This window comes from Myotis myotis, unplaced genomic scaffold, assembly GCF_014108235.1.
Source record: "Myotis myotis isolate mMyoMyo1 unplaced genomic scaffold, mMyoMyo1.p scaffold_m19_p_10, whole genome shotgun sequence".
Lineage (NCBI taxonomy): Eukaryota > Metazoa > Chordata > Mammalia > Chiroptera > Vespertilionidae > Myotis > Myotis myotis.
In genome coordinates this window covers 78,929,723-78,946,444 of record NW_023416314.1, presented here as the reverse complement: position 1 = coordinate 78,946,444, position 16,722 = coordinate 78,929,723, and the positions used below count along the sequence as shown (strand labels likewise).

General features: G+C 49.8%; 1 protein-coding gene across 3 annotated transcripts in view; it reads left to right on the top strand.

Annotated features, from left to right (window-relative positions):
• Window positions 1-16,108, top strand: part of POLA2 (DNA polymerase alpha 2, accessory subunit) — a 29,047-nt gene extending 12,939 nt beyond the window's left edge. Inside the window, exons 6-18 of one of the 3 annotated variants that reach the window (XM_036326692.1) lie at window positions 968-1,161; window positions 1,803-1,891; window positions 3,585-3,740; window positions 4,251-4,313; window positions 4,907-4,949; window positions 8,144-8,268; window positions 9,121-9,159; window positions 10,033-10,106; window positions 12,916-13,024; window positions 13,521-13,627; window positions 14,314-14,373; window positions 14,638-14,764; window positions 15,523-16,108. In XM_036326692.1, the coding sequence (XP_036182585.1) occupies window positions 968-1,161; window positions 1,803-1,891; window positions 3,585-3,740; window positions 4,251-4,313; window positions 4,907-4,949; window positions 8,144-8,268; window positions 9,121-9,159; window positions 10,033-10,106; window positions 12,916-13,024; window positions 13,521-13,627; window positions 14,314-14,373; window positions 14,638-14,764; window positions 15,523-15,672 (1,336 nt within the window). In that variant the 3' untranslated portion in view covers window positions 15,673-16,108. The remainder of the gene's footprint in view (window positions 1-967; window positions 1,162-1,802; window positions 1,892-3,584; window positions 3,741-4,250; window positions 4,314-4,906; window positions 4,950-8,143; window positions 8,269-9,120; window positions 9,160-10,032; window positions 10,107-12,915; window positions 13,025-13,520; window positions 13,628-14,313; window positions 14,374-14,637; window positions 14,765-15,522) is intronic. The other 2 variants (XM_036326693.1, XM_036326695.1) reach the window with 2 other exon arrangements.
• Window positions 16,109-16,722: the final 614 nt, after the last annotated feature.

Here is a 16,722-nt window from a genome sequence, read left to right as displayed (position 1 = left end):
CCCACGAGCTTGCCAGGGAGGGGCTTGGAGAAGTCAGGGATACGCTGCCTAGTCATTTTTAAATGCACGCTAATAAAGCTGACATCAGAAACTGGTTCTGTAATTTATGAAAGTAACTTCTAAATTATTCAGGTGGAGGCAGCCCTGGAGATGGAGATAATTAACTGAGTCATTTTCTGTAGCCTCTCTGTGGAAAGACGGAGCGATGGCCCCGCTTGCTGTGGGGCCCACGTACAGCTGGTTCCTGCAGAGTTTCGGAGCATTAAATAAGCCTGTTTTAAATAGACCTCTGCAAGTTATGTTCACAGCCAAAGGATTAGAAGGCCTCACTGTCATCTAAGCGGGTAGCACCGTCAGTGTTCTTGGAGGTGTACTTTACCCCTGGGGAGTGGAAATGTGAGAGCATGTCAGTTGAGCCTTGCAGAATGGGAATTTGTTCACCAGCTGACCAGATTCATTACATCTCCACTGCCATGGACACTGGGAAGTTGGTTCATTTCACTTAACTTCATTTTGTTGTTGTTTCCACCTTGAACTATATGGCGAGGGAATATATACATGCACAGCAACCTTTGGCTTGTCCCAAGTTCCAGGCTCTGACAATGTTCTAATGCTAAATATTCACAAGAAGGAAAGAAAATGGTACTCGAAGTTTGCTTTCTAATCAGTTCAGAGTTTGGGTTTCGTTTCCTTTGTTTAGTTTTAAGCCAGGAGAACGACCTTATAAAATATCTCTCTGTCTCTAAACTTCTCTACCATGGTTGGGATTGCTCAACTTGGTCTTCCTCAGCCCCTCATTCCTGAAATTCCTTAAAGGTCTGGGTATGTCTGACCCCATTAAGCTGATTAGATTTACAAACCCCAGCTTGATACCTCTCCAATCCCCATTTCCAAAAGGCAGCCTCATTTTACTACCCTCTCTTTAAAGATGAACACAGTAATGTTCATCTCTTTTGCTTCCAATTAGTGCTACTCCCTCCCAGAAATATAACTCGAGAAATAACCGTGGAGAAGTGGTTACCTCCTTCGGCTCAGCACAGGGAGTGTCTTGGTCCGGGAGAGGAGGAGCCGGTATCATCAGCCTGAAGGTCTTGGGGTGTCCAGAATCACTAACTGGGAGCTACAAGTTCATGTTCCAGAAGCTCCCAGATATTCGAGAAGGTGATTGTTTTTCCCTTTGAAATTCTGGAGGATATAAAACCACCTGGAAGGGTTTAGAGTAAGGAGCAAAGCGTCAGCTAGGCTGCAGAGCAAGTTCCAGGGTTGCCTTTGAATACGCAAGTTCGTAGGTGTCCTCTGGGGCCCCTATTAGTGCAGGGACATGAGATGACTCTCAGTAATTCTCCCAAGTGACTTCCGTTTGCTAAAGAAAAGTGCTAAAGGAAAAGCACATAACCATTTCCCAGTAACAACTACTTAAACTATGTAAAGGAAGCCAATTAAAGTATTAAAGCAGAAACATTTATGGCTTCTTCCTGGTAAAGAATGGGCGACTGTCCAGGTTGGCTTGACTTGCCCTGGTCCTCACGGATGACCTGAGTAACAGGAAGGCTGTGGGTGGGGACCATGCTGCCCCTGGGACTGGGCCACGAGACCCCCTGTGGCCAGGAGGAAGGCCAGCTTCAGCAGCAAGTATCAGGCAACTGGCTAGGGCTTTAGAAAGTATAAACTGGCCGGATCGCCTAAGCACCCTTCCTGCTTCTGTAAAATGACTGGCGTTAATGTTTGACAATGTGCTGTATTTTCTCTTTTTGGCAAGTGCAATGTCTTAAACACAATATGTTTTCCCCTTGGGATTTCAGTTCTGACCTGTAAGATAGAAGAACTTGGCAGTGAACTCAAGGAACATTACAAGATTGAGGCTTTTACTCCTGTTCTAGTTCCAGCACAAGTAAGAATTGTTCCAATAGTCCTTCCTAACTAATACTATATTGTTTAATCCCTGGTGAAAAGCATCCTCTTGTGTCCCTTTTCACTTCTTGTCTACATGCTAGTCAGAACATCTACCCTGGTTCGATTTGGTAAAATGGGTCCTTTTGAAGAAAGACTTACAAATCCTCTCTGGTTTATGACACAGTCATTGTCTTTGCACTTGGGTTCGGATCCTGCACACAGCAAAGATGGAGGGCCTTAAGCATTCAGTGTCAGACTGTGAGGACAACAGCAAGGATAGGAGTTCCAGAAACGGGTTTCACAGTCTCTTCCTTGTTTGGTCTCTGTTGTTATGAACTAGCTGCTGCCAGTAGTGTCTTTACATCGTGGTTTAATCTGGCATATGTGCCAGTGCATTCGAAACAGTGGTTCTCAACCTTCCTAATGCTGCGACCTTTTAATACAGCTCCTCATGTTGTGGTGACTCCCAACCATAAAATTATTTTCGTTGCTACTTCATAACTGTAATTTTGCTACTGTTATGAATCGTAATGTAAATATCTGATATGCAGGATGTATTTTCATTGTTCGCGACCCACAGGTTGAGAACCGCTGCTAGAGGGAGCTGTGTTCTAGAAGAGTCTTTAAGGTACCTCGGTCATGTTTTCGTTCTGAGAAGAATGACCAGTTGGAGAAGATAATGTGAAACCATGTGATATGAGGAAGTTTGGGAGGAACTGGAAGGAAGTAGTGGAGGGGGGACAAGGATGCATGATCTTGTGGGAAAAGATTAGACTTCCTCAGTTTGCCCCAAGGAATGGGAACAGGACAGAAAAAGCCACAGGAAGAGAAATTTCAGCTCAATTTAACGAAGAACTTCCGGTTAAGAGGCAGTAAGCATAGTGTGTGGTTAAGGATATGACTGTAGAGCAGGGGTGGGGAACCTTTTTTCTGCCAAGGGCCATTTGGGTACTTATAACATCATTCACAGGCCACACAAAATTATCAACTGAAAAATTAGCACACACACACCGCCCCCCCTCCCCCCCCAAAAAAAATTAACCTGTTATACTTGGTTAAGCATTTAATTAACTCACCCCTAATGCCTTGGCAGGGCCAGACCAAATGATTTCGCGGGCCTCATACAGCCCATGGGCCGGATGTTCCCCACCCCTGCAATAGAGCCAAACTTCCAGGCTTCAAAGCCAGGCTTCACTCACTGTTTAACCGTGACTAAATAATCTAGTGTCTCTGTTGCTCAGTTTTCTCGTCAGTAAAATGGGTGCAGTAATAGTATCCCCCTCGCAGCTGTTGTGAGGACTAAATGAGTTAATACACGTAAGCCTTTAGAACAGTGCCTGGTATTTAGTACGCTCAATACATGTGAGCTATTATTAACAGCTATAGCTATGCGGAGATGCAGTGGGCTGCTCTCGGGGTGTGGGGGCAAGTTCCCCTTCATAGAGATGCTCAAGCTTAATGGTGCCACTTAGAGGGTCTCAAGCATTAGGTGGGCAGACTGGACCCCTTTAAGAGCTCTAACACCCCTGAAGAGTCGGTGATGACGCTCATCACTAGCGAAAAATGATACCCGCCAAAATAAGGTGTGTTGTTACTTGGGTGTTGCTTTGCTATTCACCCTGTTGACTTCAGAAGATGAGCTTCTGTCCCAAAGATTGTATCGTTCTTTTGTTGCAACCTTCCTTCCGCAGGAGCCTGTCACGCTGCTGGGCCAGATTGGCTGTGATAGCAATGGGAAGCTGAACAACAAGTCGGTGATTCTGGAGGGAGACCGAGAACATTCCTGTGGTGCTCGAGTTCCAGTGGATTTATCTGAGCTCAAAGAATACTCCCTGTTTCCCGGGCAGGTGAGACGGGACGCGGCATGCTCTTTCTTCTGCAGTCTGTGTGCTGGGCTGTGGCTGGAGGAATAAGCTTTTCATTGCTGGCCTCTGCTCCTGACTTTCAGCCTCCGCTGCCCTGAGATGTGCCTGGGGCACAGGCCCAGCAGCGGACACCGGTGAGGGGATTCCGATTTGCCCTCATGTGCTCTGATCTTGGCTCTGGAATCCGAGGCCCAGGTTCAGATCCCAGCTCCACCCCGTGAGGTGTGTGATTGTGGCCATTTTACTTAGCCAGAGTGGCTTCATCTGTGAAAGAGGAATACTTCTTACCTCATAGGGTTGTTGTAAAAGTTAGGTCATCGTGTAAAGCATAATTATTATTACTAATACAACCCCCTTAATTTGGTTTCTACAAAAATACTGCCAAGTTTACAATTACAAAATGAGAGTAGCTGGACAATACTTTTAATTACATCAAAATAATTTATTCCTGACCTCTCGTTTATCTCCCCTATTTTGCTTCTTGTCTTTCAGGTTGTAGTTATGGAAGGGATCAACACCACTGGTAGACAGCTTGTTGCCACTAAACTCTACGAGGTACCATGGTCCCCCGCCCTCCCTCCAGGTCCGCCACAGGCACGGATGTGCAATTTGTCCTTTTGAAGAGCCTATTTACTTGCTTCTCAATTCTCTCTCTGGAGTGGGAACCTACTTCTAGGCCAGGGGTAGTAAACTTTCTGTAAAGGGCCAGAGAGTAAATATTTAATAACCACAGCCATAGACAACGTGTAAACCCATGAGTGCCTGTGTGCCTATTACAAAATAGGTGGTAGCCAGATTTGGCCCAGGCCGCAGTTTACCGGTCCCTGCTCTAGGCAATAATCTTCCGCAGATTTTCATAGGATGCAGGGAGAGTAGCAGACACCCCGCTCTCCCCTCCTTCCTTAGGACACTCCCACTTTGCTCCCACTTTTTGCTGGGTGTCCTATGAGTTTGCTGTGACCTCCCATTTTCTGGGTTTCTTTGTCGCTCTGAGCAAATATAGAAAAGCGGCAGATAACATCAGCTCTGTGAGCCTTTAGCCCCATGGAGCCAGACAACTGCAAACATGCCCCGTTCGGTGCCCACCCTTTTCCTTACCAAGGCGATGCCTGGAGCATGACCTCAGTTTTGTTTCTCCTGTTTTTAAGGGCGTCCCACTTCCATTTTATCAGCCCACTGAAGAGGACGGAGGTAAGTTTGGGTTCAAGCACTGCTGTGCCAGCACTGACGGGGTGGGCCAGGGCCCAGGAGTGCAGTGCCGCAGGGATGGAGGAGGAAGCCGCAGCGATGGCGGCCCCGTGGGAGGCAGGGGTCTGGCCACCTGGGTTCTGAGCACGGAGGCGTGTCGTTCAATGCTAATGTTAATAGGTATTTGAAGGTTGCTCTGAAAAGGGAAAACTAGGAGCTTTTTAAAAAAGAATTTCTTTAAATGTAATGTGGTCCCCTAGATTGGATCCTGGAAAAGGGACGTTACTGGAAAACTAGTGACATCCACATCGAGTCAGGAACCGTTAGCAGTGATATCGGCGCTAATTCCTTCCTTTTGACAAACGTAGGAAAGATGCCGCCATCAGGGCCACTGGGTGAAAAGCATACACACAGCAACTCTGTGCTGTCTTTGCTATAAGTCTAAGGTGATTCCAAAATAAAAGTTCATTTAAAAAATTAGATGAATTTCTAAGAGAGCCTAGAGTTGTTTGGTAACTAAACCAGATGGGAAAAGACAAAACTAAATTTTAACAAACTTTGCTTCAAAATATTTTAAAGCATTTTTTAAAAATATTTTTTTATTGATTTCAGAGAAGGAGAGAGAGATAGAAACATCAGTAAGAGAGAATCATTGATCAGCTGCCTCCTGCATGCCCCTACTGGGGATCGAGCCCGCAACCCAGGCATGTGCCCTAGACTGGAATCGAACCCGGGACCCTTTAGTCCGCAGGCTGACACTCTATCCACTGAGCCAAACTGGCTAGGGCTTAAAACATTTTTGTAAGGAAAGAAGACTATTAAGGATTCACAGTGAGATGGCCACCACCCATACACATTAATAGTGTATGAGGTGGTTCTTGGCGACAACATAGAATGAGGAATGAAATTTAGGAATTGATGATACTGTGCATTTTATCAGAAAACGTGTTTATGGCAGTATGAGTAGCATGGTGGTGTTAGGTCAGCTTCAGAGAATGAAAAGAAATGAACATGGTTGCCCTACCAGTTTGGCTTAGTGGATAGAGCGTTTGCCTGCGGACCAAAGGGTCCTGGATTCAATTCTGATCAAGGGCATGTACCTCAGTTGCAGGCTCCTCCCTGGTCCGGGCCCTGTTCAGGGCTCGTGCAGGAGGCAACCAATTGGTGTGTTTTCTCTTACATTGATGTTTCTCTCTGTCTTTCCCTCTCTCTTCTATTCTCCCTAAAAATCAATGGAAAAATATTCTTATATGAGGATTAGCAAAGAAGAAAGAAAAAGAGAGAGGGAGGGAGGGAGGGAGGGAAGGAGAGGGGAGGGGAGGGGAGGAGGAAGGAAGGAGGCTGAGATGCCCAGAGCCTGAGCTGTGTGCCAGGGAAGCCTTTGGAAGCAGCTGAGTGTGGTGTCAGTGATGTGAGCAGGGTATGGAGCGAGGCACTCCTGGACACAGAGGAAGATGTGGGTCTTGCCCTCCGGGCACTTGCTAGTTACCCTGGGTTTACATCTCCTGCAGGCACCGCAGAACCAAATTTAACTTTGCCGCCTGCTCTGTATGAAACTTACTCTTCCCGTTTAGTTCTCTGTCTCAGTTCATGGTATCGTTACCTGTGAATTTGTTATTTCTACGGCAGAAGGGGCTTTACAGATGTGAACAAGTGAAGGCTCTTGAGCTGAGTTACCTGGATTATCCAGGGAGGCCCAGTGTAGTAACGGGTCATTAAGAGGGAGGGCAGAAGGCTCAGCTTCTGAGGCTAGAAATGTTAGGCTGCTGGCTTTGAGGATGGAGGAGGGGCCATGAGCCAAGGAATATGGGTGGCCCTGGAAGTGAAAAAAGTCAAGGAAACAGATTCAGACCTCCAGAAGGAACACAGCCCTGCCAGCACCTTGATTTTAGGACTTCTGACCTCTAGAACTGTGAAATAGATGCGTGTTGTTTTAAGTCACTAATTGTGGTAATTTGTTGCAGCTGCATGTTAAGAAGTCCGGGATCTTTGGATTTTGTTGTTTTGTTGCAAGCTACCGAAACTGGTTCAGACCACCTTAAGAAAAAGAGCATTTGTTAGAGGAAGTCCAGGTAGCTCACAGACTGGACAGGTGGCTAGAAATCCAGGCTAGAACCAGAATAGGAGCTAGCAACTCTAGGTGTCCAGGTAGCAGGAATTCCCCACTGTCTCATCCGGTCACCTCTGCTGGAATAGGTCAGCTGCAGCCTTTTTTCTCTCCTTGGATCATTCACCTTGAGATTCCAGAACCTGGGAGGAGAGTAAGAAGGGCTGGCACTGGGTCACATGCCTGTCCCGTGGCCAGAGGAGGACAGTGCACCTAATTTACAGCCCCTCCCTCCCAAGACTGCTTTATGGAGGAGGCAGCTGGTTCTCCAAAGGAAAGCAGATGCTGTGAGGAAAAGGGCAACACAGGAGTGGCCAGAGCACAGCACCCCTGCACCCCATCCCCCAACAGCTGCTCATTCCCAGCCTTGCACCCCAGCCTGTTCAGGGACAGTTTCAGTTTTACAAGATGAAGAGTTATGGAGACGGGTGGTAGTGATGGTTGCGCAACATTGTGAATTTATTTATTTAATACCACTGAAATATTAAGATGGTTAAGATGGTAAACTGTGTTATGTGTATTTTACCACAATAAAAAAATTAGGGGGAGCCCTTGCCAGGTGGCTCAGTTGGTTGGAGCATCTTCCCATACACCAAAAGGTTGCAGGTTCGATCCCCATTTGGGGCAAGAGAGGCCACCAATCAGTGTTTCTCTCTCACATCAGTGTTTCTCTCTCACATCAGTGTCTCTCTCTCTCTGTCTTTCTCCCTTCCTCTCTCTCTAAAAATAAATTAAAACAAAACTCCAAACAAACAGCCTCGGGTGAGGATTAAAAAGAAAAGTTAGGGGGAAGTATAAGCACATCTCACTTTGATCAGTACTCTCCTGGCTGCCGCTTTCCTCCCGCCACTCCCGTGCGCTGCTAGGAGCGTGCCTGTCATGTGGTCCAGTTATTTGCATACCCACCTGTGCACCTGCTGGTGGAGGATTCTGTGAGGATTGGAATGTGGTCTTACTCCTCTTGGGTTTCCTGAGTTGCACACACAAGGAGACTCGATTGATTGAACCCAGTGCCATTTCTCCCTACTTGTCCTTTCTCCCACCGTCCCAGGATCTTCTACTCCACTCCTTACCATCCTTTCTCTCTTAGATTTTGAGCAAAAGATGGTCCTGGTGGCCTGTGGACCATACACCACATCCGACAGCATCACGTATGACCCCCTGCTTGACCTGATCACCATCATCAACCGTGACCGGCCGGATGTCTGCATCCTGGTAGGAGGCCCTCCCGGGACAGCTTCGCTCAGACAGGCACCAGTGGGAAGACCCGCAGTTCTTCAGAAAAAGACCCAGCGCGGGTCTAAATTCTTAGGAAGCGTTTCGGATTCTCCTCCCCTTTTTTTTTTTTTCTCTCCTCTCTTTTAAAAATATTTTTTAGTTCTTCATCTGCAGCTTTGGAGAGGTGTACATGTCCACAGGCCTTAATTTAATCTAAAAGCCCAGGGTCTTTCCATCCTTCCTTGTCTGTGCAGGATCCTGGCCTCTGTGTCATTACTCCAAGCTCTGAACTGTCCTCTTTTTAAGTGCAAAGCACTGCTGTTAGCAGGTGGTAGGTTTCCCTTGCTAGGTTTTAGAACAGTGGTTCTCAACCTTCCTAATGCCGCGACCCTTTAATATAATTCCCATGTTGTGGTGACCCCCAATTTCATTGTTACAAATTGAACATAATTAAAGCATAGTGATTAATCACAAAACAATATGTAATTATATATGTGTTTTCCGATGGTCTTAGGCGACCCCTGTGAAAGAGTCGTTTGACCCCCAAAGGGGTCGCGACCCACAGGTTGAGAACCGCTGGTTTAGAAGGTTAGGAAAAAGCCCAGTATGGTAGGAGGCTGTACCCTGGTTATGGGGCCATGGGGGCCTCCCTGCTTCCAGGGCTCACGGCCTCTGTCTGATCTTGGCTGGGGGCACCCACCCCATCTGCTAACTGTCCCAGGCTCTACACGCAGCCTTGACAGGACAGATGGGCACGGAGAAGAACTGCTAGGAGGGGTTATGAAGGCGCTCACGGACGCACGTGGTTCTGATTTGGTTCTTTCGTTTCTCCGTCGCCCTCATCTGTAGTTTGGCCCTTTCCTGGATGCTAAGCATGAGCAGGTTGAGGTAAGTGACTGGGATGAAGGGGAGGGTGGTGGATACTTGCATTCAATTGTGCCCTCAGTGTTAGTCATCTCTTTTTGTTTTACTTTATGTTTTTATTGTTTTTGTTGTTAGTCCTCACCCGAGGCTATTTTTTATTTTGTTTTATTTTTTAAAATATATTTTTATTGACTTCAGAGAAGAAGGGAGAGAGCGATAGAAACATTGATGAGAGAGAAACATCATAGATCGGCTGCCTCCTGCCCACCCCCTATTGGGGATCGAGTTGGGCATGTGTCCTGACCAGGAATCGAACCGCAACCTCTTGGTTCCTGACTCGAGGCTCAACCACTGAGACACACTGGCTGGGCTATTTTCATCTCTTGGCGTTACCCTGCATCTAATCCCTATAGGTCGTCAGAACGACATTGTAGTGGGAATTTAAATAAAGATAGGGAATGTGAGGGCTTCGTTTCACCAGAATCCAAGGCCATTAGGAAGCTGGGGAGGGAAATACAAATACATGAGTCCTGGTGTTCCTCTGTGACGCCTGACACCAAGGCCAGAGGGCGTCGGCACAGATGCAGGGAGGTCCCTTACACCGCTTCCCTCAGCTCCGTGGCCCAGTCCTGCTGTCCCTGATGCACTAACACAACTGGCCCTTCCCGGACATCTACCCAGATGCTCATCCTTTTAGTGTTTCAGCTTATATTCAAGAGGATTAATTATTTCCCGATCTCCTTTCCTGTCCCCACTGGACCCCGCTCCTTGAGGACAGAGAGCTGTCCTCCTTTGCACCCCCTTCAGCTCTTAGCTCAACAGCTGGTACGTGGGGTCATCTAATGTTAAACAAATGAATCATCGCCAAATGTCCACCCTCTAAATCTTTTCTTGCAGAACTGTCTCCTGACAAGTCCATTTGAAGATGTTTTCAAGCAGTGTCTACGCACGATTATTGAAGGGACACGAAGGTCAGAATTTAAAAATGCTGCCTTAAGCTGCCTAGGCTTCTCCTGGGCCTCCTTCCCATTAAAAACTGAAATTGTTCAAAAGGAGGGGTAGTTCTTATCCTTTCATCTTTTGAACTAGGGATCAGATAGAACTCTTGAACTTCAAGTGCACAGACGCTGCATTGAGGCGTCTTTGTAAACCACAAAGATAAACACACTTGATGTTGCTCTTCCCTTGCTCGCTCTGTACTTCCTTCCTTTTCTCACTCCTGTTCGAATACACTCATGTTCCACGGAATCTTCCCAGGATGTTCCTGGGAAGTGTGTGATGACTTACACAGCAAAATCCCGAGAGGCCTAGCCCTCTCATTGTGTGAGTGATTGTTGGGGTGAGCCCGAGTCCTTCCCCTGAGTCACTGCTTGCCCACATTTTGTGGGTATCGCCGGTGGCCAGAGCAGCCGTGGTAGAAACTCAGGGTGGGGATCTTGAATCCCTGCCATAGACCCGGGGAAGGCGCTGTGGCAGGTCACAGGGTGACGAGAAGAATGTGCAGCTCTAAGTTGAGAGAAAAGGTGCTATTCCAGGAACAGTCACTTCCTGTCCCTTTTCCTCCGGTGCTGGGTTTGGGGGAGATTGGTGTAGGTGATAGATTGTCTCTGGGGATTTGCTTGCCTGTAGCTGAGCTCATAAAAAACCAGCATTCCTGAGGATAAGCTTTTAAAAACAAGTCTGTAACAAAGGTAGATTTTCAAACAAGATGTTTACTCTTCCACCCCTTGACCGAGTGAACTGATCACAGAGTCGATTAGCCTGAAAACTGCCTTCCTGTACCGGCAGCACCATGGCCCGTATGGTAGGCCTCGTGGATGGGGCGGGGGCGGGGGCGTGGACAGCCCCTAAATGACCCAGAGTTGGGGGACTTGAATGGTGCAGTGACAGGCTGCGGCGGGAACTGCCTCTTCCTGCCTTCCTCTCGTGAAGATGACTTTGCTTCCCAGGTTTGCTGTGGCCCTGAGAGTTCATCAGACCTGGAGAGCTCGGGAGATAAACCCCGACAAACAGGAGCAGGGCTGCTGTTCCTGTGCTGTCGGCCCGAGGTCTCCTTGGGGACAGGCAGGGCTGTGTGGCACGGCGCCCGGGGCTGGGTGCTTTCAGTGTGAGATTGGGTTGTTTGGGTTCCTCGCCCATGTGGTATTGACAGCAGCGGTACAAACAAAGAACAGACCAGGCTTTGTTACCCTGGGGCAGCGCCCAGCACCACCAGGCACCTTCATCTGCGGCCAGGGTGTGCCCGCGGGTAGGGAGGCTGCCTCACCTCCCCCCAAACAGTATATAAACAGTCCTCGTTTGGGGAATTTCCTTTTATTCCTGAGCAGTCGGAAATGCAGAGCATTAGCTGATTTATCAATAAAGACCAGAACCAGTGAGAAAGCACCTCCTCCCTCACAGGAGCCGAGCCTGTGTGAGGGCCCTCCCACCGTGAGGCATGAGGTTGTGCAATCCTCAGCATAGCTGGAATTTTCTCTCCGAGCCCTCCCCCTGCAGCCAGTCCCTAACCATGAGCAAGAGCTGTTTCCTCCTGAACTGTTGCTCTTCCAGCGCCTACACTGAACCAGCAGTCCCACCTCTTAAAGCCCAGCTGTACCTTCGTGTCCATCAAGACAGCCCCTGGGGCCTGGAGCACAGGCTGTCCATTCAGTTCCCCGGCCTGCTTGCTAGACTCCGGCACCAAATGGGTAGTCTTGGATAATGACAGTGAATTTTTCAATGTCAAGGGGACTGTAACTAATATGTAAAGTTCCTTTGGTCTCAAGATTCTGATTTTCTGTTGCAGAAGTCTCAGTTCACATGAGCAGGGTGACATTGAAGGGACAAGTGTGACAACAGTCACCAGCACCTTTATCCTGTACGAGGCAGCTTTGGCCATTAGCTGCATTTGGGAAGGCCACCCTTTAAGTGTAAGAAGGAGATGGCAGTGAGAGTTCCTGGTGGGCTTTAAATAAGCCCGAGTCCGCTTTACGCCTGCTTGGTTTATAATAGGCCCCTCTGCCACGCACCGCTGAGGGAGCCAAGGAAATGGGGCTTTTTCCTCTTTGTGTGGCTGGGGAGGATAACAATTGCTCCCAGAGTTAAAGGTTTTTATATCGCTTATGCGTTGTAACCCTAGGGATCCTCCTGCCTCCATCAAAGGAAACATCTGTCAGCTACGCTTTTACTGTTGCTGTTAAATGTCTTTTGTTTTTACAAGGCTGCCTGCTGAGAAATAAGAACTGAACGCACCGCTTCCCCAGGGAAGAGGGGAGGGGCTGGCTCTGGGAGAAGCCAATCAGGTTTCCCCGTCGCTCTGCAGCCCTCTCCGTCCTGGTCCTGGATGCGGCTCTGTGACCCAGGGCTTGATCAGTAGGAGGCTGTGGTCTCCAGGTCTGATTAATGTGCCGGGTCGCTCCCCAGGCAAGAGCTCTGTCCCGAGACTTAACGCCTTTAAGCCACATCGTGGTTTCAGCTCTGGCTCTGAGGCTCCGATCCTTTGGTCAAATCCTGTCTTTCTGGATTTTCTAGATCCTAACTTCTCTACCAAACTGTAGTCCCATCTTCTCCTCATCACAGAGAGCCAAAAGAATGCATCTTGGGTGACTGCTCCAGGTCAAGGTGGATGTGTGAATGAGCACAAATTGTCCCACGGGAAGTGGCACCTCTCTTCATAGGAGAGTTCGGTTCTGAAATTCTTCCCTGGAAGCAGGGTCTGTACAGCCCTGATGTTTTACTGTCGTCCGGTTGTCCTCACTAACCTGCGCTCATTGTTCTCCCTCTTATGATTTTATGACGAAGTAGCTCCGGTTCCCACCTCGTCTTTGTCCCCTCGTTGAGAGATGTGCACCATGAGCCTGTGTACCCACAGCCGCCTTTCAACTACGATCTGCCTCATGAGGACAAAAAGGTACCAGGTCCCCTCCTTGACCAGCAGGCAGCCAGAATTGAATGTGCCGCAGGTGACCAGCTCTGTACCCGAAGTGGAGGTGAAGATGCCTTTTTGGGGCATGCACAGGGCCTGAACCTTAAGCTACTACTCTTTTAAAAATATATATATATATTCTTATTGATTTTAGAGAGGAAGGGAGAGGGAGAGAGAGAGAGAAACATCAATGATAAGAGAATCATTAATTGGCTGCCTCCTGCATGCCCCTGACTGGGGATTGAGCCTACAGCCCAGGTTTGTGCTCTGACCTGGAACCAAACCATGACCTCCTGGTTCACAGGTTGATGCTCAACCACTGAGCCACCCCGGCCAGGCTTAAGCTATTGTTCGCAGGCACTTGTGCTCATAAATTACTGTGCGCTGGTTTGGGCTCCCTAAGCCCTTGGACACCCCCAACTTTCATAAGAAGTTTTGAGCTTGGTGTGTAAATGTGCATCTCAACCCCTTCTCACTTTAGCGAGTGCAGTTTGTGTCCGACCCCTGCAGCCTCTCTATAAATGGCCTGGTCTTTGGCTTGACGTCCACGGACCTGCTCTTCCACATGGGGGCCGAGGAGATCAGCAGGTGAGGCACGCATTCCACCCCCAGGCAGGACAGCTGGCCCTCCACCACACCCTGGGGCCATGGGAGGGGAGCCATTGGAGCCTTTGTTTCTATTAGCACTTGTCTCTATGGTGTTTGAGACCCCAAAGAACCTTGTTGTCTGCATTTAATTTATGGTGATAGAAGTTTATCTGCTTTTCTCCTCCCACATTTGTGACCTAAATAAGGGTGGGCGTCCCCGTTGGTGGAGGATGACCTGTGAACTTTGGAAGCTGTTCCCCACCAGAGCAGTGTGTGGCTCTGCAGAGAATCAGCTGCAGCCAGATCTGTGCGCGTAGCTTCTGCAGTCGTGTGAACATGGGCGTGTGCTTGTTGGCGGAGAGTTGAATTGTGGGGGTCACCCCGGCTACACGCTCCCTCGCTGGTGCAGACGCTGCGTGCTCTTGCACAACCCAGCGCTGGCTGTCATGGTTTTGATCACAGGGGATTCCTGCTCTTTCCCTTCTTAACCCAGCATCCTGCCTCTCGTCGTGTGGGAAAGGACCAAGCTACTTGTGGGTGGGTCTTTAACCTTCCCCAGAGGGACCCTCTTGCCTTGGCCATGTAGTCTCGCTGTAGTTTATCAAATCCTCGAGTCCTCCCGAAGAGAAACAGAAACTGCAAAGCAAGGCTCTGCATTCCATTTCTTTCTTATCTGCCTTCCCCAGTGCTTCTGGAACTTCAGACAGATTCAGCCGAATACTCAAGCACATCCTGACGCAGAGGAGGTGAGCTCGCTTCCTGGACCCATGGCTGGCCGCGGGGAGACTGCTTTGGGCTCATGCAGCTCTGGCAGATTTGATCATGAGAGCCTTCCCCAGGCCACTACCAGGGAGCTCCCCCCTGTGATGACAAGCCTGTGTTCTGTCCCCCAAACACAGAGGCAAGGAAAAGAGTGATGGCGTGGGAACCCGCGACATAGAGGCCTCCATGTGGGAAGGGGGTCCTGAATCTGGATTAGCTGCTCTGACTGTTTCTCTCCATCTCTGTAGCTACTACCCACTGTACCCTCCCCAGGAAGACATGGCCATTGACTATGAGAGTTTCTATGCCTATGCACAGCTGCCCGTCACCCCAGATGTCCTCATAGTCCCCTCAGAGCTCAGATACTTTGTCAAGGTAAGATTGGACTCTGCTTTCCCCAGACAGGCCAGAAGCAGTCTCTGACTTTCCCTTCTAGACCACCACACCCACTCTTCATGGGTCTGCTGACAGGGACGGTGGTAGGACTAGAAAAAGAATCTGTTAGTAAAACACTTCAGTAAATGACATCCCCATGCTCCCCTCTCCCCCAGAGCTTGGTGCTCAGTCAGCCCAGCCTGGGAGCTCCAGAGGCAGGAAGTATGGCCCTCAAACAATTGCCCTCAGGGGGCCCTGCCGGGGTGGCCTGGGGACCAGTTCACACATGCGCTTGCCTGCTCCACCCCTGAATTCTGGCTTGACCTCCAAGTGGCCTCAGCCCTGAGAACTTGAAGGTTGCATCAGGGTCTCATCTCTGCCACGGAGGCCCCGCCCACCTGGGATTGGACCCCTGGGATTTGGGACTCCCCCAACCAATCCCCCTCTTGTCAGCCTCACATTGAACTGGCTCTGGGTTGGCAAGTGGTAAACTTTTTCACGTTGGAAATCAGCCAGGTCACATGTGTCTCCAAGTTTGGGAGCTGATGGCCATCTGCCTAGTGACCTCCATTCTGTTTCAGAGACTCCAAAGGAATTCAGTTTTACAGTAAGAAGTTCACATATTTGACTTAAGATGTGTCTTGTTCCATTCCTTTCCATTTTATAAAACAGTTTGACATGTGTTAGATAATTCCAACTTCGTCACAGCAGTCCTAGTTTTGGCCTTCCAAACCCAGTCTCCTCCTCTCCTTTCCCAGGACGTCCTCGGCTGCGTCTGTGTGAACCCTGGGCGCCTCACCAAAGGGCAGGTGGGGGGCACCTATGGCCGACTCTACATCAGGAGGCAGACCATGGACGGGGAGGGGAGGCGGAGTCCGTGTGTTGCCGCCCAGGTGGTGAGGATCTGAGGCCTAGGGTGCTTTACCGCCCCCCACTGCGCGGGCCCTCCCGTAGGCGTAGCCGCCAAGAGCCCAGGAGTGGCCCTCTGACAAGATCCCAACTGTTGGAAGGTGAAGGAGCAGAGGCAGCCAACGCAGGGGAGAGGGCCCGGCAGGGAAGGCGTGTGCGGCTGCCCGGGCCTGAGCGGCTCTGGGAGAACGCGTTTGTTTCTGACACACGCACGAAGCCCAGAGCGAACTGGCTGGGGCTGCAGCACGCTCAGGAAAAGCAAGACGGCTGGTGACTTTCTACCTGAATCAGACACAGAAATAACTCTTGGAGAAATGAAAGTAAATTCTGAGTGTAACTTCTGGGTCTCATCTCTCGCCCACTCTTTCTTTTTCCTGGTGGTGAATAAGAAGGTTGCCTCCTTGACTTCTGTCCAGAGAAGACAGTGGCTGTCACCCTGGTTTTCTGGCCGGCCCCAGCCTGGGTCCTCCTGAGCTCCTCCCAAGGCCCCCACGGCTCTTGCTGACAAGGTGCGCCGGCCCAGGCCAGGAGCGGGGCTGCAGAGCGAGCGGCTGGCTGCGGGCCTGGCCCTCCGCCGCTCTCACATGCATACTGTGGTCCCAGCCTGACCTCTCCATCTGGAGGGGGCAGCCTCCCGGAGCTGTGCCAAGGCTGGATTCCCCGGAGCTGGCTCCGCCAAGCTGCACAGAGGCGCTGCGCCCACCTATAGCCCAGAACACAGCAGGCCAGGCCTTCCAGGATCCCCAACACGACCGCATGCCGTGGTCCCGGCATCGAGGAAAGGCTGCCTCTGGCTAAACGTGGAGTGGGTTTCTGCCCTAAACTGGCAGACGGTCCTGCCTCACATGCCAAAGCCAAGACAGGACACCCCCAGCTGCCGGGCTGAGGGAGCAGCGGGGCTAATGCCTGCGCCTTGAGTCAGAGATAAATAGGTAACCCAGCAGTACCAACCTTTGCCTCCCCCCTCCAGCAGAATCGATGACAGATCTGACGGGACTTGGGAGAACTGGTCTCTCTTTGAAAACAAGCAGCTGCTGTTGTGCCTCATT